The sequence below is a fragment of the Mirounga leonina genome, unplaced genomic scaffold (assembly GCF_011800145.1).
Source record: "Mirounga leonina isolate KUSES-001 unplaced genomic scaffold, KU_Mleo_1.0 Mir_151, whole genome shotgun sequence".
NCBI lineage: Eukaryota > Metazoa > Chordata > Mammalia > Carnivora > Phocidae > Mirounga > Mirounga leonina.
Genome location: NW_023270377.1, coordinates 42,852,069 through 42,870,607, shown reverse-complemented (window position 1 = coordinate 42,870,607; position 18,539 = coordinate 42,852,069). Strand labels below are relative to the sequence as shown.

The window sequence follows — 18,539 nt, the reverse complement described above, 5'->3', positions numbered from 1 at the left end:
CCTCCCGGAGGATGTTGGATTTGGCGGGGTGTGCTCTTTGAAATACTATATTGGGAACCTCACACATTAAAAAAGAATTTTTTTTTTTTAAATCGCAAATCTTCCCGGTTCACTAGGCAGCTGGGGAGCAGGCCCGAGTTGGCGTCCCCTCCCGCCCTCCACCCCCGCTTCCCTCCTTCCCGCCCCCTCCCCCCGCCCGGAGCGGGGCTCGCGGGAGCCGCCCCCTCCCGAGCGCCCACTTGGTTCCTCCCAGCTGCCGTGTGAATGGGCCGCCCTCCGGATTCCGCGGAGGGGGCGGCGGGAAGAGGCCGAGCCCGGGCCCCGGCGGCCGCCGCCCCCGCCCCCGCCCCGCGGCGGCCCACGCCGGGATCTGCGTCACTCGGCCGCGCGTGGGCGGGAGCCGGAGCGGCGAATGTAGCAAGAGCGGAATCTCCCAATGTGACAGCGCGCGGGGGGTGGAGGCGGCGGAGGCGGGCGGGGGAGGGGGAGGATACAGTGCGCGCCGGGAGGAGAAGGGAAGGGAGGAAGAGGGAGGACGCGGCGGGGGAGGTGCCGCTGCCACCGCCCGCGCGCCTGAGCCCGGAGGAGCCGCCGCCGCCGCCAACGCGGCCGAGCGGAGCGCCGTCGGGGCTGGCGGGCAGGAAGAAGCGGCGGGTCCGAGCTGGGGGGGGAGCAGGGAGAGCGCGCCCACCACCTGCCCTTCCCCCCTCGATGGGAGCGGGGGCGTCCCGGCCACCGCAGCCGCCTCAGGAGGGAGAGCTGGGGGCCGTCACTTCGGAGTTGGGGCTGAGCCGTCCTCGCGGGAGAGCGTGCCAAGACCGCTGCAGCCGCTGGCCGAGTACGTACCTGCTCGCCGGACGCCAAGTACGAGACGGGTTGGCGCTCGTGCGGCCGCGGGCGAACTTGGGGCGGCAGAGACGCCGGGCCGCGCGGGCACTCGGGGGCCGGCGTCCAGGGGAACGGGCCCCGCGCGGCCGCCACCGGAAGGAGAGGGCGGCATCTGGATCGTGTGGGCGATTCCCAGAGTAATTCGGTGCGCCGGGGCAGCGAGAAGAGGGCGAGCAGGGCAGCGGGCCTGAGTTGCGCGTCTTTCCTCCCGAAAAAGCCGGGGGGTGCGAGTCCATTCTCCTAACGCGACTGGGGTCGTCGCGCGGGGCGCGGGGGTTGCGTGGTGTATTGTGCGTGGTGGGTGCGCGCGCCGGCCCCCGAGTTTTGCAGCTATCTTCCCCAAGGCCAGAATCTTTTTGTTGGTTTGTTTACTTTATTAAAATGTTGCACTTACAGTCTTAGTTTTTGTCTTGGGTATCCTCTCCTTCTGAATATAGTTTTATAAAAGCGGAAGGAGAGTTTTGCTTGGAAGTGGCTTACAGAAACTTGGCACCAAGGTGCAGGGAAGCGAGAGACTCGTGCTCGCTAAGGCCGAGTGTGGAATTTGCAAACACATGTGGGACATACAAGCCTTGATGCAGAGTTGTGTGACCGTATTCATGGAGAAATAAAGTGCAATCAGATTTATGATTTTCAACCTCAGTGTTCACAAAATTAAGATATGAAACGATACTTCCAAGTAAGCCTAAATGTTCTAAGATCGGAAAAGGATAATTGAGTTGGAATATGCACGAATAGGTTCTGCATACCAACTTTGCAGCAGGTGATCAGAAGGAATCTTTGACTTGCGTATAGGTTTATCCCACTCCTTGAGATCCGGCGGGCATGGAAAATTGGGGGGTAGCTGTCAATATAAAATTTCTTGAGAAAGAGTTGATTTGGAGTAACCTGTCACTACCAGTTGGTTTGCCAGTGACTGTCTGCAAACTTAAGGAGTGCAAAGATCAGAAGCTGAGAGGGAAATTCTCAGATCTTGTTTAAAAATATTTTGGCAGTTTTAATAGATAATATTAGATTGCATAGGAACAGAGGAACGGAATTTAAAATAGATTAGTCACGTAGGAAATGCTAGGCTGTTTTGTTAGAAAAGTGTGCACACAGTGAATTACCTTCTTAGATTTTCACTTTTTTGAAAATTTTCCCTTGTAAGACATACCAAATTATGACACGTCATAATTTATATGTGGGTTTCAAGACGAAATACTAGAAAAGGGATGCTTAGGATTTATTTTGGGGTGGAGGTTGATATTTTCCTGAAGACTTAAAAGAACTGCTTTCAATCTAGTGCCAGTAAAAGTGGCTCTTACATTCAAGGGTATCCATTTTCCTCCATTTTTCAGTATTGAGACATCTTAATATTGTCCTTTAAATTTAAAAATTATGTTTTCCTTACGGGTATTAATATGCATATAAAGGTTCTCTTAAGAATACATGGCTGTCTGGCAAGGTCAGCCTTCTTTATTCTTGTTTGGGTGTTGGATGCTGGACAATTAGGTCTTGAAAGAAAATAATTTTAAGGAACCATTGGAAAGTTTCTTGTTTTAATTGTATTAGTTAAGGATCTTGCACGGAAGTTAATATGCTGTCCTGGTATTGGAAACGCTTCATATTCCTTGGCTCTGGTGATTCCCTGTTATATGTGAATGAATCAATAATAAAAACATTGACGCATTCTAGATTTTTTATTTTATTTCATTTTGCCTGCTAATTGTGGATGTAATTAAAATGACAGAAATCCTTAGGAATACTATAGCTGATAAAAGGAAATTTAGTGAGTTTATATGTCTAATAAATAATTTGATATATTTAATAAGTAATTTGCATCTTCTTTTAGAGAATTATTAAATCAATTATCTCGACTAAATTAATTTAAAATTCTCCTCTTTTGTGACTAGTAAATAACACCCATCGTCCTATAGGGAAGTTAATATATTTTCATCCCCCTGGTTAGAGAATCAGTTAAAGTATTTGGTATTTTAATCACACTTTAAGGACATAATGGTTTATTGTTCAAGATTTTGGGGGTTTGCACTGTGGATGCTTTGAAAGAACAAATTAAATGTATTACAAAGTGACCTTTGAAGAATCTGTTGCTTGAACTTTAAATATTTAAAGTAAAAGGTAGTTAGTTGGATGGAAACAGATATATGTCAGTTTTTGTGTCTCTTGACCTAAACTCTGTTCTAAGACTTGGGCCTCCTCTATCCCATTAGAAGTCTTTTTGTTTTGTTAGTGCTGTTCATGTGCATCATGAATATGGTTTTATGTTACTTTCATGGGAATGAGCTTTCTTTTTTTAAGATTTTATTTATTTGAGAGAGATTGAGACATCTATTGATCACGAGCAGGGGGGGACGGGTAGAGGGAGAAGCAGACTTCCCAGTGAGCAGGGAGCCCTATGTGGGACTCTGTCCAAGGACCCTGGGACCAATGACCTGAGCCAAAGGCAGATGCTTAACGACTGAGCTACCCAGGCGCTCCGGAAACGAGCATTTTATAATATGTTTTGAACAATCTAAGATCCTGCTAATGTATAATTGTCTTGCATATGCATATTTCATCGTGGAGTTTATTAAATATATTAAGGAATAAATAATACCCTTTCAAGCATAATATAAGATTCCTAGCCCCTTTGTTTTGGATTTAATTTTATCTTATCTGCTTCTTTCATTCTTTTTAGTGGAATGAAGAATAGTAGTTATGATATTAAATGCAAATTTTCTTTTTGATCTGACATGTTCAAAAACTAGTACAATAGTAGAATATACTCTCTTAAACTTTATGAAACAAGTGGGAAATCTGAGAAGTTGGTGCTGGAAAAAATAGTAATCCTCATCTTGTCAGAATTCTCACAGCTAAAACATGGCATTAAGCTTTCAAATTGTCATTTCTCCAATACCTTGTATTTAGAGGGCTGCACAGTTAATTTGCACAGTATGTTAATTTAATTTTAAGGAGAAATTTCTGGAAAAAGTACGCCTTCTACATGCTCAGAGGACATTAATGTTTGTTGAATGACTTGTCTGATGGTTGATTGAAGAATTTCTAGCCATATCCTATGAAGGGATCTGTAAGACATTTTTTCCTCCAGGTTTATTCAGAATTCAGAAAAAAATCAATGGAGGGTACATTTTAAGTTCTGCAAATTACCATTAATTCATTAGGAGCTATATGGTTAACTCATAGCTATGATAGTAATAAGATACTGAATATTTTAAGATCACTGAATGCTTACTAATAAATTTGTCTAGGTAAATTATTTGGTACTTGGAACATATAAACACCAACTCTTACAATCTGAAGTAACCCATGATGTAGCTGAATTTTATATTTAATTATTTTAGCTTGAGTTCTAGCACTAGGACAGAAGTTTGGAAGAATTCATTTCCTAGGCTTAAGACTTATCCTTCCCTAAGCCAACTTCTGACTTGTCATAAACCTTTTCCGGTTCAACCTGTAGTGTACCCACTACTCCCTTCTCACCAGGCCCCTTTCTTCCAAACTTGGTAGTACTTCCAAGGCTTTAAATGGGGCTCTGCCCTCAGTTTCCTTATTCCTTCCGTACCATTTCCAGTCCCTGTCTTTCATTCCTTTAGCGTGCACTGGATCTCTATCTAGATGTTAAAAGGAAAACAGTCTGGTGGAACTAATTCACCTTAATCTGTAAATGACTCATGAGCTAACTCTTCCCAAATTTTTTTCACATTTTTTATAAATCTGTAAGAGGCTGCTGTTAACTTAGACAGTTTTAAAGTAAAAATTTCAGGCTCTGTTGGGAGGAAGGAATTTATAGTCCTTTGCATAAAAAATAATTCAGATCTTATGGGATTCTGCCCTTGCTTTCTCCTCACTCCTGAAGAGTCTCTGTTCTTTGGAATGCCACAGACTTCATAAAAGTGTTTGTATACTGTGTGTGTGTGTGTGTGTGTGTATTTCCTACATAACAAAGAGGAGGATTCAAGAGTAGTGATTATGAATCCATTTGATATTTGTTTTGTTTTGTTTTAAGATTTTATTTATTTGTCAGAGAGAGACAGCGAGAGAGGGAACACAAGCAGGGGGAGTGGAGAGGGAGAAGCAGGCTTCCCGCAGAGCAGGGAGCCTGATGCGGGGCTTGATCCCAGGACCCCGGGATCATGACCTGAGCCGAAGGCAGACGCTTAACGACTGAGCCACCCAGGCGCCCCCATTTGATATTTGTTATTTGTGGATAACTTATATTGCATTTTTTTTTTCTTATATTGCATTTTAACTTACAGGAACAAAGAAGGAAAAAACCTAGAATCTTTATGATCTTTTAAAATGCTGGTGTTGGGACTGGACTGACACATGAAGTATATCATAGTAGTAACCACATGTAGTTCCTGTTCTGGGAATACATCCTTAGCTCTTTTGGAAAAATAGCCATGTTATGGAAATCCAAATACAGCCTTATAAGAAAGAAGTATCGAGGATGAGAGAATGTAAAAGCTTTTAGGGAAAGTAGTAGCTAGAGATGGGTCATTTGGACACCATTGGGGCACCAGTTTACACAGAGAGCATTCCTTTTGGAATATGAAAGGAGGCTGCTGATCAGATTCTGTCTCAAAGTTGGGTTTCATTCAACAACAACCTTTATAGAGATGTTATTCTACATTGAACACTTGGCTGGAAGTGGGGGATAGAAGATGAATGAGACCCAGTTTCTACCCACAGGGAGCTTATATCCTCTATTCTGCAGAGCCTGGTGAGGTTGCATCTTTATTCCATGGCTCCTTATGTATAACACTTAGCATAGCATTTATCACAGTGTTTAAGTGTCTGCTTATTTGTCTTCCTTCACCCTCTTAGCTCATTCTCCACGAAGGATCATTTGAGTAAGTGGGGAAAAAAATGAGAGAGAAAGTAGTGAAGGGTTCAGAGAAGGGACAGGACACCTACACCAAGGGGGTGTGGGAAAGGCTTTATGGAAGAGGCCAGTGGAGGTGGGCAGGAGGGAGTATGCCTGGCACAGGGGCCGGGAAGTGGGAGGCACATTGAAGGAATGCCCGGTGTATCTGTTTGGCATAAGCACAGGGCCATGTTAGGGATCAGACAGAAGGCTGGAAAGGTATAGGTTTGGGTCTGGGATGCCTGTAGGAGAAGTTTGGGTATCTTTCTCTTTGCAATGGGGAAATTTGCACAGGTGGGTAAAGAGCCACACCTGTACTTTAGGAAGATAAAGTTGGTATTGCAGTGCGGGGTGTATTGAAGGTAAGGAAGCTGTTTTCAAAGTTGAAGCAAGAAGCAGTGAAAACTAGAATTAGGTGCTTTTGAGGCAGAGAAAGAAAAAGGATGGCGATGTGGCTTAAGGAGATGAAGATTTGAGGAAGGAGGAAGAAGAAGAAAGCACAAAGATGAAAGAGTAGTGATGTGACTAAAGAAGAGCATTGGGAAGAGTAGATTTGGGATGCCAGAAGAAGGGAGGAAAATAGATACTTGCTTTTGGACTTAAAAAGTTGAGATCTTGACAATCTCCAGGTGGTAGTCAAAATGCAAAATTATCAGAAAAATGATTTGTGCTGATGGTTCTCAAACTTGTCCATTATGAAGATCACTCTTTAAAAAATTACAGATGTTCACTGCTACTTTTTCTTTTAGTATTTGTTGATTGAGAATACGTATACTGTAATGATGACAGCTACTATGAATTCGGTTATGCTTTTAAGTGAGTTTATAAGGCAGGGAAGAGATCATAATATGCCATTAGCAAAGTCAGGTAGAGCGCATTGTCAAGCTGTAGAGAGGTTAGAGGGAGAGGCCAGTGATAACTCAGTAGTTACTTGAGAGCTTTGATCGAGTCCTAGGACCATAAGGTAGACTGAAGCCTCTTGGAATGGATTGAGGCAGTGAAGGCCCTCTGTCCTACACTGAATCCCCACATCCCAGCTTGGAGAATGTCAGAGAAGTTTTACTTTCCATAGGCATATTGAGTGCTTCCTTGTGGTTTAAGGACAAAATAGGGGTTGACCAGTCAAGTTTTCTGGGCCAAGCTAACCCCTTGGGGTTATTGAGCAAGTTTGAATCTGACAGATGACTGATCCTACCCGGTTAGGAGGCACAGTTCTGTTTTTTATTTTTTAAGGTTCTGGAACAACCATTACCATTTAAAATAGATTAATGAATAACAAATGACAACAAATGGCCTTAAACGAACGAATTGTTGCTTAATTCCTCTTCCTCTGGAACTGACCAGGCTGAGCAATGTTTAAGCTGGTGCAAGTGGAGATTGCTGTGTATAGGTAGCAGGTCTTTGGTTTGGATTTTGAGTGCAGTAAAAATTAGTAACTGGTTTCTCTTAACTGTGGAATTCATGAAAAGGTCAGACTCAGCATGGTTGTTACAGCATCCTGAAAAGGCCAGGTAACAGTAGTTTTCAACTGAGTATTTACCTCTACTATTAGCTACCTCTTTATAGGGTTGTTGTTACATCTTCTCCTATTTACTTCAGAGTGAAGAGCTGCAGCTAGAGGCTTGCTCTTGATTTATGTGACCTTCATGTTGAAGCATGAATAGATACAGCGTTTGTAAAAACAGAAAATCTCATCTTTTAAGAATTTTCTTTTAAATCAAATCAAGTTAATGTATGAAGTGGTGGGTGTTTAAATGATCACAACAGGCTTTTGTACGAAACTGAAACATTTTCCTAAAGCAAAAGCTTAAGGAGAAGACTCCTTTCCCAGCAGTAAGTCTGGGCCCTTAGAAGCCTCTTGGGACTGTGACTAGCTCACTTATGTCTTTCATCTGGTATCTTGACTTTGGAAATGCACACTTGGTCCTATCAGTCATTACAGAGATAGTATAATAATTACTACCTTCTTATTGGTACTGCTTTCTTACCCCCTTACGAACTAGGGGGTTTCCTTTCTGGGTAAAGATGAGAAAAGGTTAAAAATTTGAAATTAATTATTTCCAAAATTAGAGACATTTTAGAAGAATAAAACTTAAATTTGGGTCTTTAATTCTCCTTAAGTTTCTCTTTTATGTTTATCTAACATATTTTTTTCTTATTGCTAATAAAAAGATTCAAAAACTATTGTTATAGATTTTTTCACATAGTCTTTCCTCTGTTCCATAATTTTGGGGAGCACATATGATGAGATAATTGATGACACCATAAACCTTGCAAGGTTATAGCCCTCCTAAAAAAAAAAAAGATTGTGTGAACATGGGGTTTGACTGATCAATCACTGACCTCTACCTCTGAAACCAATAATACATTATATGATAATTAATTTAATTTAAATTAAAAAAAGATTGTGTGCATGCGCACATGTGTGGTTATATGTGTATATGTATTTTTTTTTATACTCGAGTTGAAAGCCTTTGAAGCTCTTGCATTAGGTGTATGATGGGAAAGGAAGTTTCCTTTCTCCTCCCTCAGACACTTTCTAGAAGTCCTTCCATTTGGTATAATACAGTTCAATATAGACTTTAACTTGTGTCTATAATTCCCAAGAGTTGTCTTTTTGTGGGTTAGTGTCCAGTGGGATGATACACACTCTCCCTGGAGAGTCTCCCTGGAGTGGGACGGTAAGCCTCTGTGGGTGATTTAGAAGATGCAAGAATGTTTTTATCCAGAGGGGTAAAGTGGCCTGAACCTAAAGGTAGATTTAAAGAATCTGGATGATCACGGAACATGTAGGAGTTTGTGGTGCCCAGAAGGTATACTAAATAGGGATCTTCTAGTGTAGCTTGCCAGATTTGCCAAATCATGGGAGTCTCCTAAGATACAACTCAGTGACCTGGGAAATTGTATTTTTTAAAGATTTTATTTATTTGTCAGAGAGGGTGCGCACAAGCAGGGGGAGTGCTCTGGCAGGCAGAGGAAGAGGAGACTCCCTGCTGAGCAAGGAACCTGATAAGGGACTCGATCCCAGGAGGATCATGACCTGAGCAGAAGGCAGACCCTTAACCAACTGAGCCACCCAGGCATCCCGGAAATTTTATTTTTTATTAGCACTCCAAGTGACGGTCCTGGGTGCTAGCAGAAAGCTGCTGCTCCCCAATTCAATCTTTTTTTGGTATCTCTCGGGAAGTCGTCAAGTCACCTGGAAACACCCTTGTAAAATAAGGACCATAAAATTTGAGGAGGTCACTAGTTGATCAAAGCAGATTGTGGATGACACAGAGGTTCCTGAAGATGGGGCTTCCCGGAAGTCAGTCCTTAGGGTTGTAGGGAGATACGTTCTCCTTGAATGGGATGACTGAGACTAGAATTTTGATAGCATTCTGATTGATGGCATAAAGAACAAGTCCCAGATTTGGTGACCTCCTGGCCTTCAGAGATGTTCCTGATACTCCTCTGCTTGCCTTATCTCCCAGTTAACTGTTGCTCTGTACTATTTTGAATTAAGAGTGGAGCTTCCATTTTCCCCTGATGTACATATATATTCTTTTGCCCTTCTGTAATTTTCAACATAGAGAGCCACAGGGTCCTTTTTAATCCTAAATGTACAAGTTGATTACAACATGTTTGTGTCTCTTAAATGGAAGTACTTGGCCAACTCCTCTTCGTATGTGGGAGGTCTCCAGGCAACTGTGAATAACTTTTAAAGGCTGCTAAGAGGTCAAGAAGTACTTTGCTGGGTCTTGTTCTGTCTCTTTAAAAGCAGGCTTCTTGGTCTTGATTGGGCCCTAAAATTATGTTTCTTCCTTGACTCTGCCTTGGGCTCTCTTTTGCTTCTTTGGAGGGCTCTTCCACCCTCCTCTGCTCCATCCTTTATCTCTAACCCTTATACACACTGAGATTCCAGTCTGTTACTTTGCATGCAGGGCAGATCTATTGAAGCATTCTACCTTACGCCATTTTCAGGTGCCAAATGTTTATTTTTTATAGCGAGAGCAGGAACACAAGCAAGGGGGAGTGGGAGAGGGAGAAGGAGGAAGCAGGCTTCCCGCTGATCACAACCTGAGCCGAAGGCAGACACTTAACGACTGAGCCACCCAGGCACCCCCAAGTGCCAATGTTTAAAAGAGAATCCCATCATCCTGATTTTTTCTGTACCCCGATGCCTGTCGCAGTTCTTAGACTCTCACAGATGTAATCCCATGGTCAATCTATTACTCTTTTCTTCATGGACTCACAAAAAAGTGTCAAAAAATGGTAGCCATTTCCTTTCCTTCATCACTTGTACCTAAGTGATCACCAAATCTTGTCATTTATTTCTTCGAATTTTTCCTGCTTTTTTTTCTCAGTTCTTAAATATACCACCTATCTTCTCACCTCCAATTCACACTGAAATCCATTTTCCTCTGCCTACCAGACTAATCTCGCTAACTTTTCTTTATAAAATGGGAATTATTATACCAGTCTCGCAGGGCTGCTGCAAGGATTACAGATTTTTTTTTTTTGAAGTGTTTTTTTTTTAAGATTTTATTTATTTTTTGACACAGAGAGACACAGCGAGAGAGGGAACACAAGCAGGGGGAGTGGGAGAGGGAGAAGCAGGCTCCACGCAGAGCAGGGAGCTCGATGTGGGACTTGATCCCAGGACCCTGGGATCATGATCTGAGCCAAAGGCAGATGCATAACAACTGAGCCACCCAGGTGCCCCAGGATTACAGATCGTCTTGACTTACAGTTGGGGTTACATTCCAGTAAACCTATCATACGTTGAAAAATGTTATGAGTTGCATTTAGTGCACCTAACTTACTGATCATGATAGCTTAGCCCAGCCCACCTTAAATGTGCTCAGAATACTTACCTTACCTTGCAGTTGGGCAAAATCATCTAACACAAAGCCTATTTTATAGTAAAGTTTTGAATATCCCGTGTAATTTATTGAATACTGTTCTGAAAGTGAAAAACAACGCTTGGTATGGGTACGGAATGATTGTAAGCACATCGGTGGTTATCCTCAATTGTGAGGCTGACTGGGAGCTTTGGCTCACTCTTGTTACCTGGCATCACGAGTATCACTAGCCCAGGAGAAGATCACAATTCAAAATGGTATGGTTTCTACTCAATGCGTGTGGCTTTCACACCATCATAAAGTTGAAAAAGCGTTAAGTTGAACCTGTAAGTTGGGGGCCATTTGTAGATGTAAAGTGTTTATCATGTTGTCTGATGCAAAATAAGTATTCAGCAGATGGTAGCATAAAATACTTATTACCTCCTTCTGAATATGATTATTCTTGGCTTCACCTTCCATACCGTGGAAGCAAGCAGTAAAGTGAATAGTCAAAAATACGGGATGTAGAGCCCTTTGAGAGCCTTCGTTTGAGTCCTTAGACTTCTGCTTAACCAGTTGTGAGATTTCAGGCAAATTACTTATATTCTTTATATTTTTCACTTTAAAATGGAAACAATTATACTGACCACTAGGATTGGTAGAAGAAGAAAATGAGATAACTTTTGTCGAGGGGGAATGCTTCCTTAACAGCTGCTTTGCAGATGCGCCTTGTTTTTGTTCTTCCCGTACTGCATTTGTGAATCCTGTAGTGTCTGACAAGGAGGTGTAAGAATTTTGGAGCAAGTGTGATGAGTGTTTCCTCTCTTCTTCTTGCAGGTTAAGTCCATCCACAGTAATGGCCGCGGCCTTACCCAGGACCCTGGGGGAGTTGCAGCTGTATAGAATATTACAAAAAGCCAATCTGCTTTCTTACTTTGATGCCTTTATTCAACAAGGTGGCGATGATGTGCAGCAACTCTGTGAAGCCGGAGAAGAGGAATTCTTGGAAATCATGGCACTTGTGGGCATGGCTAGCAAACCCCTTCATGTTCGAAGGCTACAGAAGGCTTTGAGAGACTGGGTTACAAACCCCGGCCTTTTCAATCAGCCGCTGACTTCCCTGCCTGTCAGTAGCATACCCATCTATAAGTTACCAGAGGGGTCACCAACGTGGCTGGGAATATCCTGCAGCAGTTACGAAAGGAATAGCAATGCCCGGGAACCTCATTTAAAAATCCCCAAGTGCGCTGCCACCACCTGTGTGCAGAGCCTGGGACAGGGGAAATCCGATGTGGTGGGGAGCTTAGTGCTGCACGGTGTCGCTGAGTCCAGGCTCTGGCAAGGCCACCATGCCACCGAGAGCGAGCACAGCCTCTCCCCAGCCGACCTGGGCTCCCCAGCTTCCCCGAGAGAAAGCAGCGAGGCGCTGGATGCCGCCGCCGCGCTCTCTGTGGCCGAGTGTGTGGAGCGGATGGCCCCCACGCTGCCGAAAAGTGACTTGCATGAAGTGAAAGAGCTGCTAAAAACCAACAAGAAGTTGGCCAAAATGATTGGTCACATCTTTGAGATGAGTGATGATGATCCACACAAAGAGGAGGAAATTCGAAAATACAGTGCAATATATGGCAGGTTTGACTCAAAGAGAAAGGATGGGAAACATCTCACGCTTCATGAGGTAAAAGCCCACATTTTTCTTTGTATGTATGTGGTGTGTTTTGCTTCTTAGAGGTAAGTTTGGAAATATTTTGCAGCAAAGGAGATGCGCTCCTGAAAACAGTACTAAACACCTTTAGGTGTTAGCCAAATATTAACTCTCTCATGAAAATAGACCATATTTTTTGTGTTAGGGTGTTTTTGTGTTGAACTCAAATGTGCTGAGCATTGGAGCTACAGTGTAGGGTGACTTTTGGAAAAGTGTCAGAATTTAAGCAGTGAAAGCATAAAGTCTTTGCACTTAAAGGCAGTTTGTTTTTTAATTAAGAAATAAAATAGGATTTTCAATTATAACCATTCATTTAAAGGGCATTTGGGGCGCCTGCGTGGCTCAGTCAGTTAAGCATCTGACTTTTGATTTCGGCTCAGGTCATGATCTCAGGGTCATGAGATTGAGCCCTGCATAGGGCTCCACGCTGGGCCTGGAGCCTGCTTAAGATGTCGCTGCCCCTCCCCTCTGTCTTTTAAATAAATAGGTAGATAGATCAATAGATAGCATTTTTGTAGATTTTAGAAAAAAAATGTGTAAGAAAATGACCAGAACTCAAAAGTAATTTTCAGCTAGCATAGACAATAAAATTATATTAGATGAATGTTGTAAGTATTATTATGGGTTTGAAAATTGTTCTGGTTTGACATTTGGCATTAAAATTCTCATCATTGTATATTTGTAGCACTCTATCCAGAAATACTCTCCTTGACTAGAAGAATGCATACATACCTCTTTTGCATGTATTCCCTTTTTCTTCTAGTCCATCTGGTCAGTGCATCATTTTTACCATGGAGCGCAAGTATAAGCTTAAGTCTCTTCTGATATGTTTTCCCACAAGTAGAATGACCTTCCCTTTCCTTTCCATTTTTACCCTACATACACTACTGTCATAGTAACTTCAACATTTTATTGTACTTATTTGTAGACTAGTCTGTTCCTCACAGTATACTTTGGTTTTCTTCAAGGCAGAGATAATGTCTCATTCATTTTTATATCCTCAGAGTCTAACACCACTATACATGCTTGGCAAATAAATGCATTTTCAAAGTTAAAAAGCCTATTTTATTTTAATTAATTTATTTTTTAAAATTTTATTATGTTATGTTAGTCACCATACATTACATCATTAGTTTTTGATGTAGTGTTCCATGATTCATTGTTTGCATATAACATCCAGTGCTCCATGCAATACATGCCGCCGCCGCGCTCTCTGTGGCCGAGTGTGTGGAGCGGATGGCCCCCACACTGCCGAAAAGTGACTTGCATGAAGTGAAAGAGCTGTAAAAACCAACAAGAAGTTGGCCAAAATGATTGGTCACATCTTTGAGATGAGTGATGATGATCCACACAAAGAGGAGGAAATTCGAAAATACAGTGCAATATATGGCAGGTTTGACTCAAAGAGAAGGGATGGGAAACATCTCACGCTTCATCTTTAATACCCATCACCAGGCTAACCCATCCCCCCACCCCCCTCCCTTCTGTAACCCTCAGTTTGTTTCCTGGAGTCCAGAGTCTCTCATGGTTTGTCTCCCTCTCTGATTTACCCCCCTTCATTTTTCCCTTCCTGCTACCTCTTTTTTTTTTTTAAACATATAATGTATTATTTGGTTCAGAGGTAAAGGTCTGTGATTCATCAGTCTTACACAATTCACAGCGCTCACCATAGCACGTACCTTCCCCAATGTCTATCACCCAGCCACCCCATATCCTGCACCCCCCCACCCCTCCAGCAACCCTCAGTTTGTTTCCTGAGATTAAGAATTCCTCGTATCAGTGAGATCATATGATACTTGTCTTTCTCTGATTGACTTATTTCGCTTAGCATAATACCCTCTAGTTCCATCGACATTGTTGCAAATGGCAAGATTTTGTTGTTTTTTGGTTTTTTTTGATGGTTGCATAATATTCCTGTGTGTGTGTGTGTCTGTGTGTGTGTGTGTACACACCACATCGTCTTTATCCATTCATCTGTTGGACATCTAGGCTCTTTCCATAGTTTGGCTATTGTGGACATTGCTGCTATAAACATTGGGGTGCACGTACCCCTTCGGATCACTATATTTGTATCTTTGGGGTAAATACCCAGTAGTGCAATTGCTGGGTCGTAGGGTAGCTCTATTTTCAACTTTTTGAGGAACCTCCATACTGTTTTCCAGAGTGACTGTACCAGCTTGCATTCCCACCAACAATGTAGGAGGGTTCCCCTTTCTCCGCATCCCCGCCAGCATCTGTCATTTCCTGACTTGTTGATTTTAGCCATTCTGACTGGTGTGAGGTGGTATCTCATTGAGGTTTTGATTTGGATTTCCCTGATGCTGAATGATGTTGAGCACTTTTTCATGTGTTGTTGGTCATTTGGATGTCTTCTTTGGAAAAATGTCTGTTCATGTCTTCTGCCCATTTGTTGATTGGATTCTTTATTCTTTGGGTGTTGAGTTTGATAAGTTCTTCATAGATTTTGGATACTAGCCCCTTATCTGATATGTCATTTGTAAATATCTTCTCCCATTCTGTCGGTTGTCTTTTGGTTTTGTTGACTGTGTCCTTTGCTGTGCAAAAGCTTTTTATCTTGATGAAGTTCCAATAGTTCATTTTTGCCCTTGCTTCCCTTCCTTTGGCGATGTTTCTAGGAAGAAGTTGCTGCGGCTGAGGTCGAAGAGGTTGCTGCCTGTGTTCTCCTCTAGGATTTTGATGGATTCCTGTCTCACATTTAGGTCTTTCATCCATTTTGAGTCTATTTTTGTGTTTGGTGTAAGGAAATGGTCCAGTTTCATTCTTCTGCATGTGGCTGTCCAATTTTCCCAACACCATTTGTTGAAGAGACTGTCTTTTTTCCATTGGACATTCTTTCCTGCTTTGTCAAAGATTAGTTGACCATTGAGTTGAGGGTCTATTTTTGGGCTCTCTATTCTGTTCCACTGATCTATGTGTCTGTTTTTGTGCCAGTACCATACTGTCTTGATGATTACAGCTCTGTGATAGAGCTTGAAGTCCAGAATTGTGATGCCACCAGCTTTGCTTTTCTTTTTCAACATTTCTCTGGCTATTCGGGGTCTTTTCTGGTTCCATACAAAGTTTAGGATTATTTGTTCCATTTCTTTGAAAAAAGTTGATGGTATTTTGATAGGGATTGCATTGAATGTGTAGATTGCTCTAGGTAGCATTGACATCTTCACAATATTTGTTCTTCCAGTCCATGAGCATAGAACGTTTTTCCATTTCTTTTGTGTCTTCCTCAGTTTCTTTCATGAGTATTTTACAGTTTTCGGAGTACAGATTCTTTGCCTCTTTGGTTAGATTTATTCCTAGGTATCTTAAGGTTTTGGGTACAATTGTAAATGGGATTGACTCCTTAATTTCTTGTCTTGTTGTTGGTGTATAGGAATGCCACTGATTTCTGTGCATTGATTTTATATCCTGCCACTTTACTGAATATCCTGTATGAGTTCTAACAGTTTTGGGGTGGAGTTTTTTGGGTTTTCCACATAAAGTATCCTATCATCTGTGAAGAGTGAGAGTTTGACTACTTCTTTGCCGATTCGGATGCCTAAAAAGGCTATTTTATTGCTAAATTTTTTATAGCATTTATCCTGTAGAAGAAATAAATCCTGTAGAAGAAATAAAATGTTCATTTGAATGTAGTATTCCATGTAGGAAACATTAGATTTTCCCCCTCAGACTTGTACTTTAACACAGAAAAGAGTATATACTGATTGCAAAAATACTCAGTTATTACAAAAGGATGTAAAGTAATTGAACCTGTAAACTTTCAGATAGTTTTCTTTATGTATGCAAATAAGGGATATTTGGCACACTATCCTCTGAATTCCCCTTTAAAAAAAAAAAACTTATAACACTATATTCACCATACAGTATACTATTAGGTATCTTTCCAAGTGAATACACCTAGAGTTACCTTTTTTATTTTGAGGTTTCGTTGTATTCCATAATGTGAATGTACCATTATTTATTTATCTGAACCATTTATTTGGTGTCATTTAGGATGCTTCTATTTTTTTGATACTACATATGGTGGTATATGAATACATACTCCTTTGATAGACAGACTTGGGCATGTTTTTCTATAGAATAGATTCCAACATGTAAAATTATGGGATCAAAGAATATAGATTTAATATTTTAGTAGATACTGTTAATTGCCTTCTAAAACTGCAATGTCTATAATTCCATTATCACATGCAAGTGTCCATTTCTCCACACTCTTGCTAATACTGCATTTATCATTCTTTTTAATCTTTGTCAGTCTAACAGGTGAAAAATGTTCATTGCTCATATTTACTTTATTTAGTGAGGATGAATATCTTTTTATAACAGACATCCAATTTTATGTTCTTATCATTTGTTTTAATTGTTTAATGTTTTAATTTGTTTAATGTTTAATTTGTTTAATGTTTAATTGTTTAATGTTTGGATTTGTTTTTCTTACCTCTAAAAAATTTGTTTGGTTGGAACTTTTTATATTTTAAGGATATTAACCTTTTGTCTTATGTTGTGAACATTTTCCTGGATTATCATTTCTCCTTTGACCTTTCAGACTCATTTGCCATGTGGAAGTTTAATTTTATGTAGTAATATTTATTGATCTTATCCTGTATGATTTCATTAGTCTAATTATTCCCCTACCAGTATAGAGTTCCATTAATTACTGTAGCTAAGAAATATATTCTGATACCTGGAAAGGCAAGTGTTCCTTCAATAGTCTTGTTTTGTAGCTTCTATTTTTTTAGGTGGTCATGCATTTCTCCTTCCAAATGAAACTTTTATTTTTATTTATTCATTAAAAGATGTTTATTTATTAGAGAGAGAGAGCATGAGCAAGGGGAGGGGCAGAAGAGGGTAAAGGAGACTCCCCACCGAGTGGGGAACTGGCCGCGGACCTTGATCCCAGGAGCCAAAGATCATGACCTCAGCCAAAGTCAGACGCCCAACCTACTGAGCCACCCAGGCGCCCCCAAATGAAATTTGTAATGCATTTATTAAATTTCCCCAAAATTTTTATTGGTATTTTTATTACAAATTCCTTAAAGGTATGGATTAATTTGGGAAAAACTGACATATTTATAATAACGAAAACTCCCATACAGTAGTATAGTATATATATTTACGTATTTAGATCTTTTATATTTCTCAGTAATTTTATAGTTCTTTATTCACATATCACTTAGGTTTTGCACATTTCTTCTTAGGTCAAAAACTACGTAGTATGGGGTGTCTGGGTGGCTCAGTCCTTAAGCATCTGCCTTCTACTCAGGTCATGATCCCAGGGTCCTGGGATTGAGCCCCACATCGGGCTCCCTGCTCCGCGGGAAGCCTGCTTCTCCCTCTCCCACTCCCCCTGCTTGTGTTCCCTCTCTCGCTGTCTCTTTGTCAAATAAATAAATAAAAATCTTTATTAAACCAAAAAAACCTAGTATATATATACATATTAAATGTCTGTTCTAGATATTTAAGCTTTTATTTTGTTTAATAGAGAATATGCAAATATATAAGATTTAAAAGGGATATAATTGTAAATGAAATTTTTTTCCACTTTTTAAAAAATTACTGTCACTGGCTGATTTTTGTATATTAATCTTGTTTTCAGCAATTTCACTATCATCTTTTTAAATAAATGCTTTTAGATGTGAATGCATACTGGAGCTTAAAATAAGGAAATTGGTTAGCAAAATGTTTTAAGTAACAGAGAATCAGTGATTTGATCTATTTTGGGCATATCCTTTTGCAATTGTCATATGTATTGTTGCCATACAGTAACTGACTCACAAGAACTTAGGAATCCATCTAGAAAACACACTTAGCATTATAATTCAGACACACTTTGATGCTTTCATTACCCATGAATTAATGGAGGAATCTACCAAAAGGCTATTATGGTTGTCATTAATAGAAAACAAAGGGCAAAACATGTTGCCAATTTTAGTTTCATGCTTTAATCTAGTTTTAATATAATTTTTTAAATGGCACACAAAGTTGAGTCAGTATTTTTATCAAAGTGAAAGTATGTTAAAGAGATGACTTTAATAAACCAAATCAACCTCACTTTTTTTTCTTTTTTAAGTCCTAACCTACTTTTAAAAAATAGAAAAATTATTTCACACTTGGCTTTTGCTAAAGGGTTCTTTGCTTCTTTGGATAAATAGGTACAGATGGTATTTAGGTAATGAGATTATCATGAGTTTCCCAAAATAAGAGAACACTCAAAATGAATGCTAGTAGGCTGAGATGTGGG

The 18,539-nt window shown here is 40.7% G+C and overlaps 2 protein-coding genes across 5 annotated transcripts in view; one reads left to right on the top strand and one right to left on the bottom strand.

Moving 5' to 3' along the window:
- NEMP2 (nuclear envelope integral membrane protein 2) overlaps positions 1-1,015 on the bottom strand; it is a 127,133-nt gene extending 126,118 nt beyond the window's left edge. Inside the window, exon 1 of one of the 2 annotated variants that reach the window (XM_035007523.1) lies at positions 847-1,015. In XM_035007523.1, coding sequence (XP_034863414.1) covers positions 847-1,000 — 154 coding nt within the window. In that variant the 5' untranslated portion in view covers positions 1,001-1,015. The remainder of the gene's footprint in view (positions 1-846) is intronic. The other variant, XM_035007524.1, reaches the window with a different exon arrangement.
- NAB1 (NGFI-A binding protein 1) overlaps positions 566-18,539 on the top strand; it is a 48,661-nt gene continuing 30,687 nt past the window's right edge. The window contains exons 1-2 of one of the 3 annotated variants that reach the window (XM_035007519.1): positions 566-838; positions 11,419-12,256. In XM_035007519.1, coding sequence (XP_034863410.1) covers positions 11,438-12,256 — 819 coding nt within the window. In that variant the 5' untranslated portion in view covers positions 566-838; positions 11,419-11,437. Of the gene's footprint in view, positions 865-11,418; positions 12,257-18,539 lie in introns of all 3 variants that reach the window. The other 2 variants (XM_035007520.1, XM_035007521.1) reach the window with 2 other exon arrangements.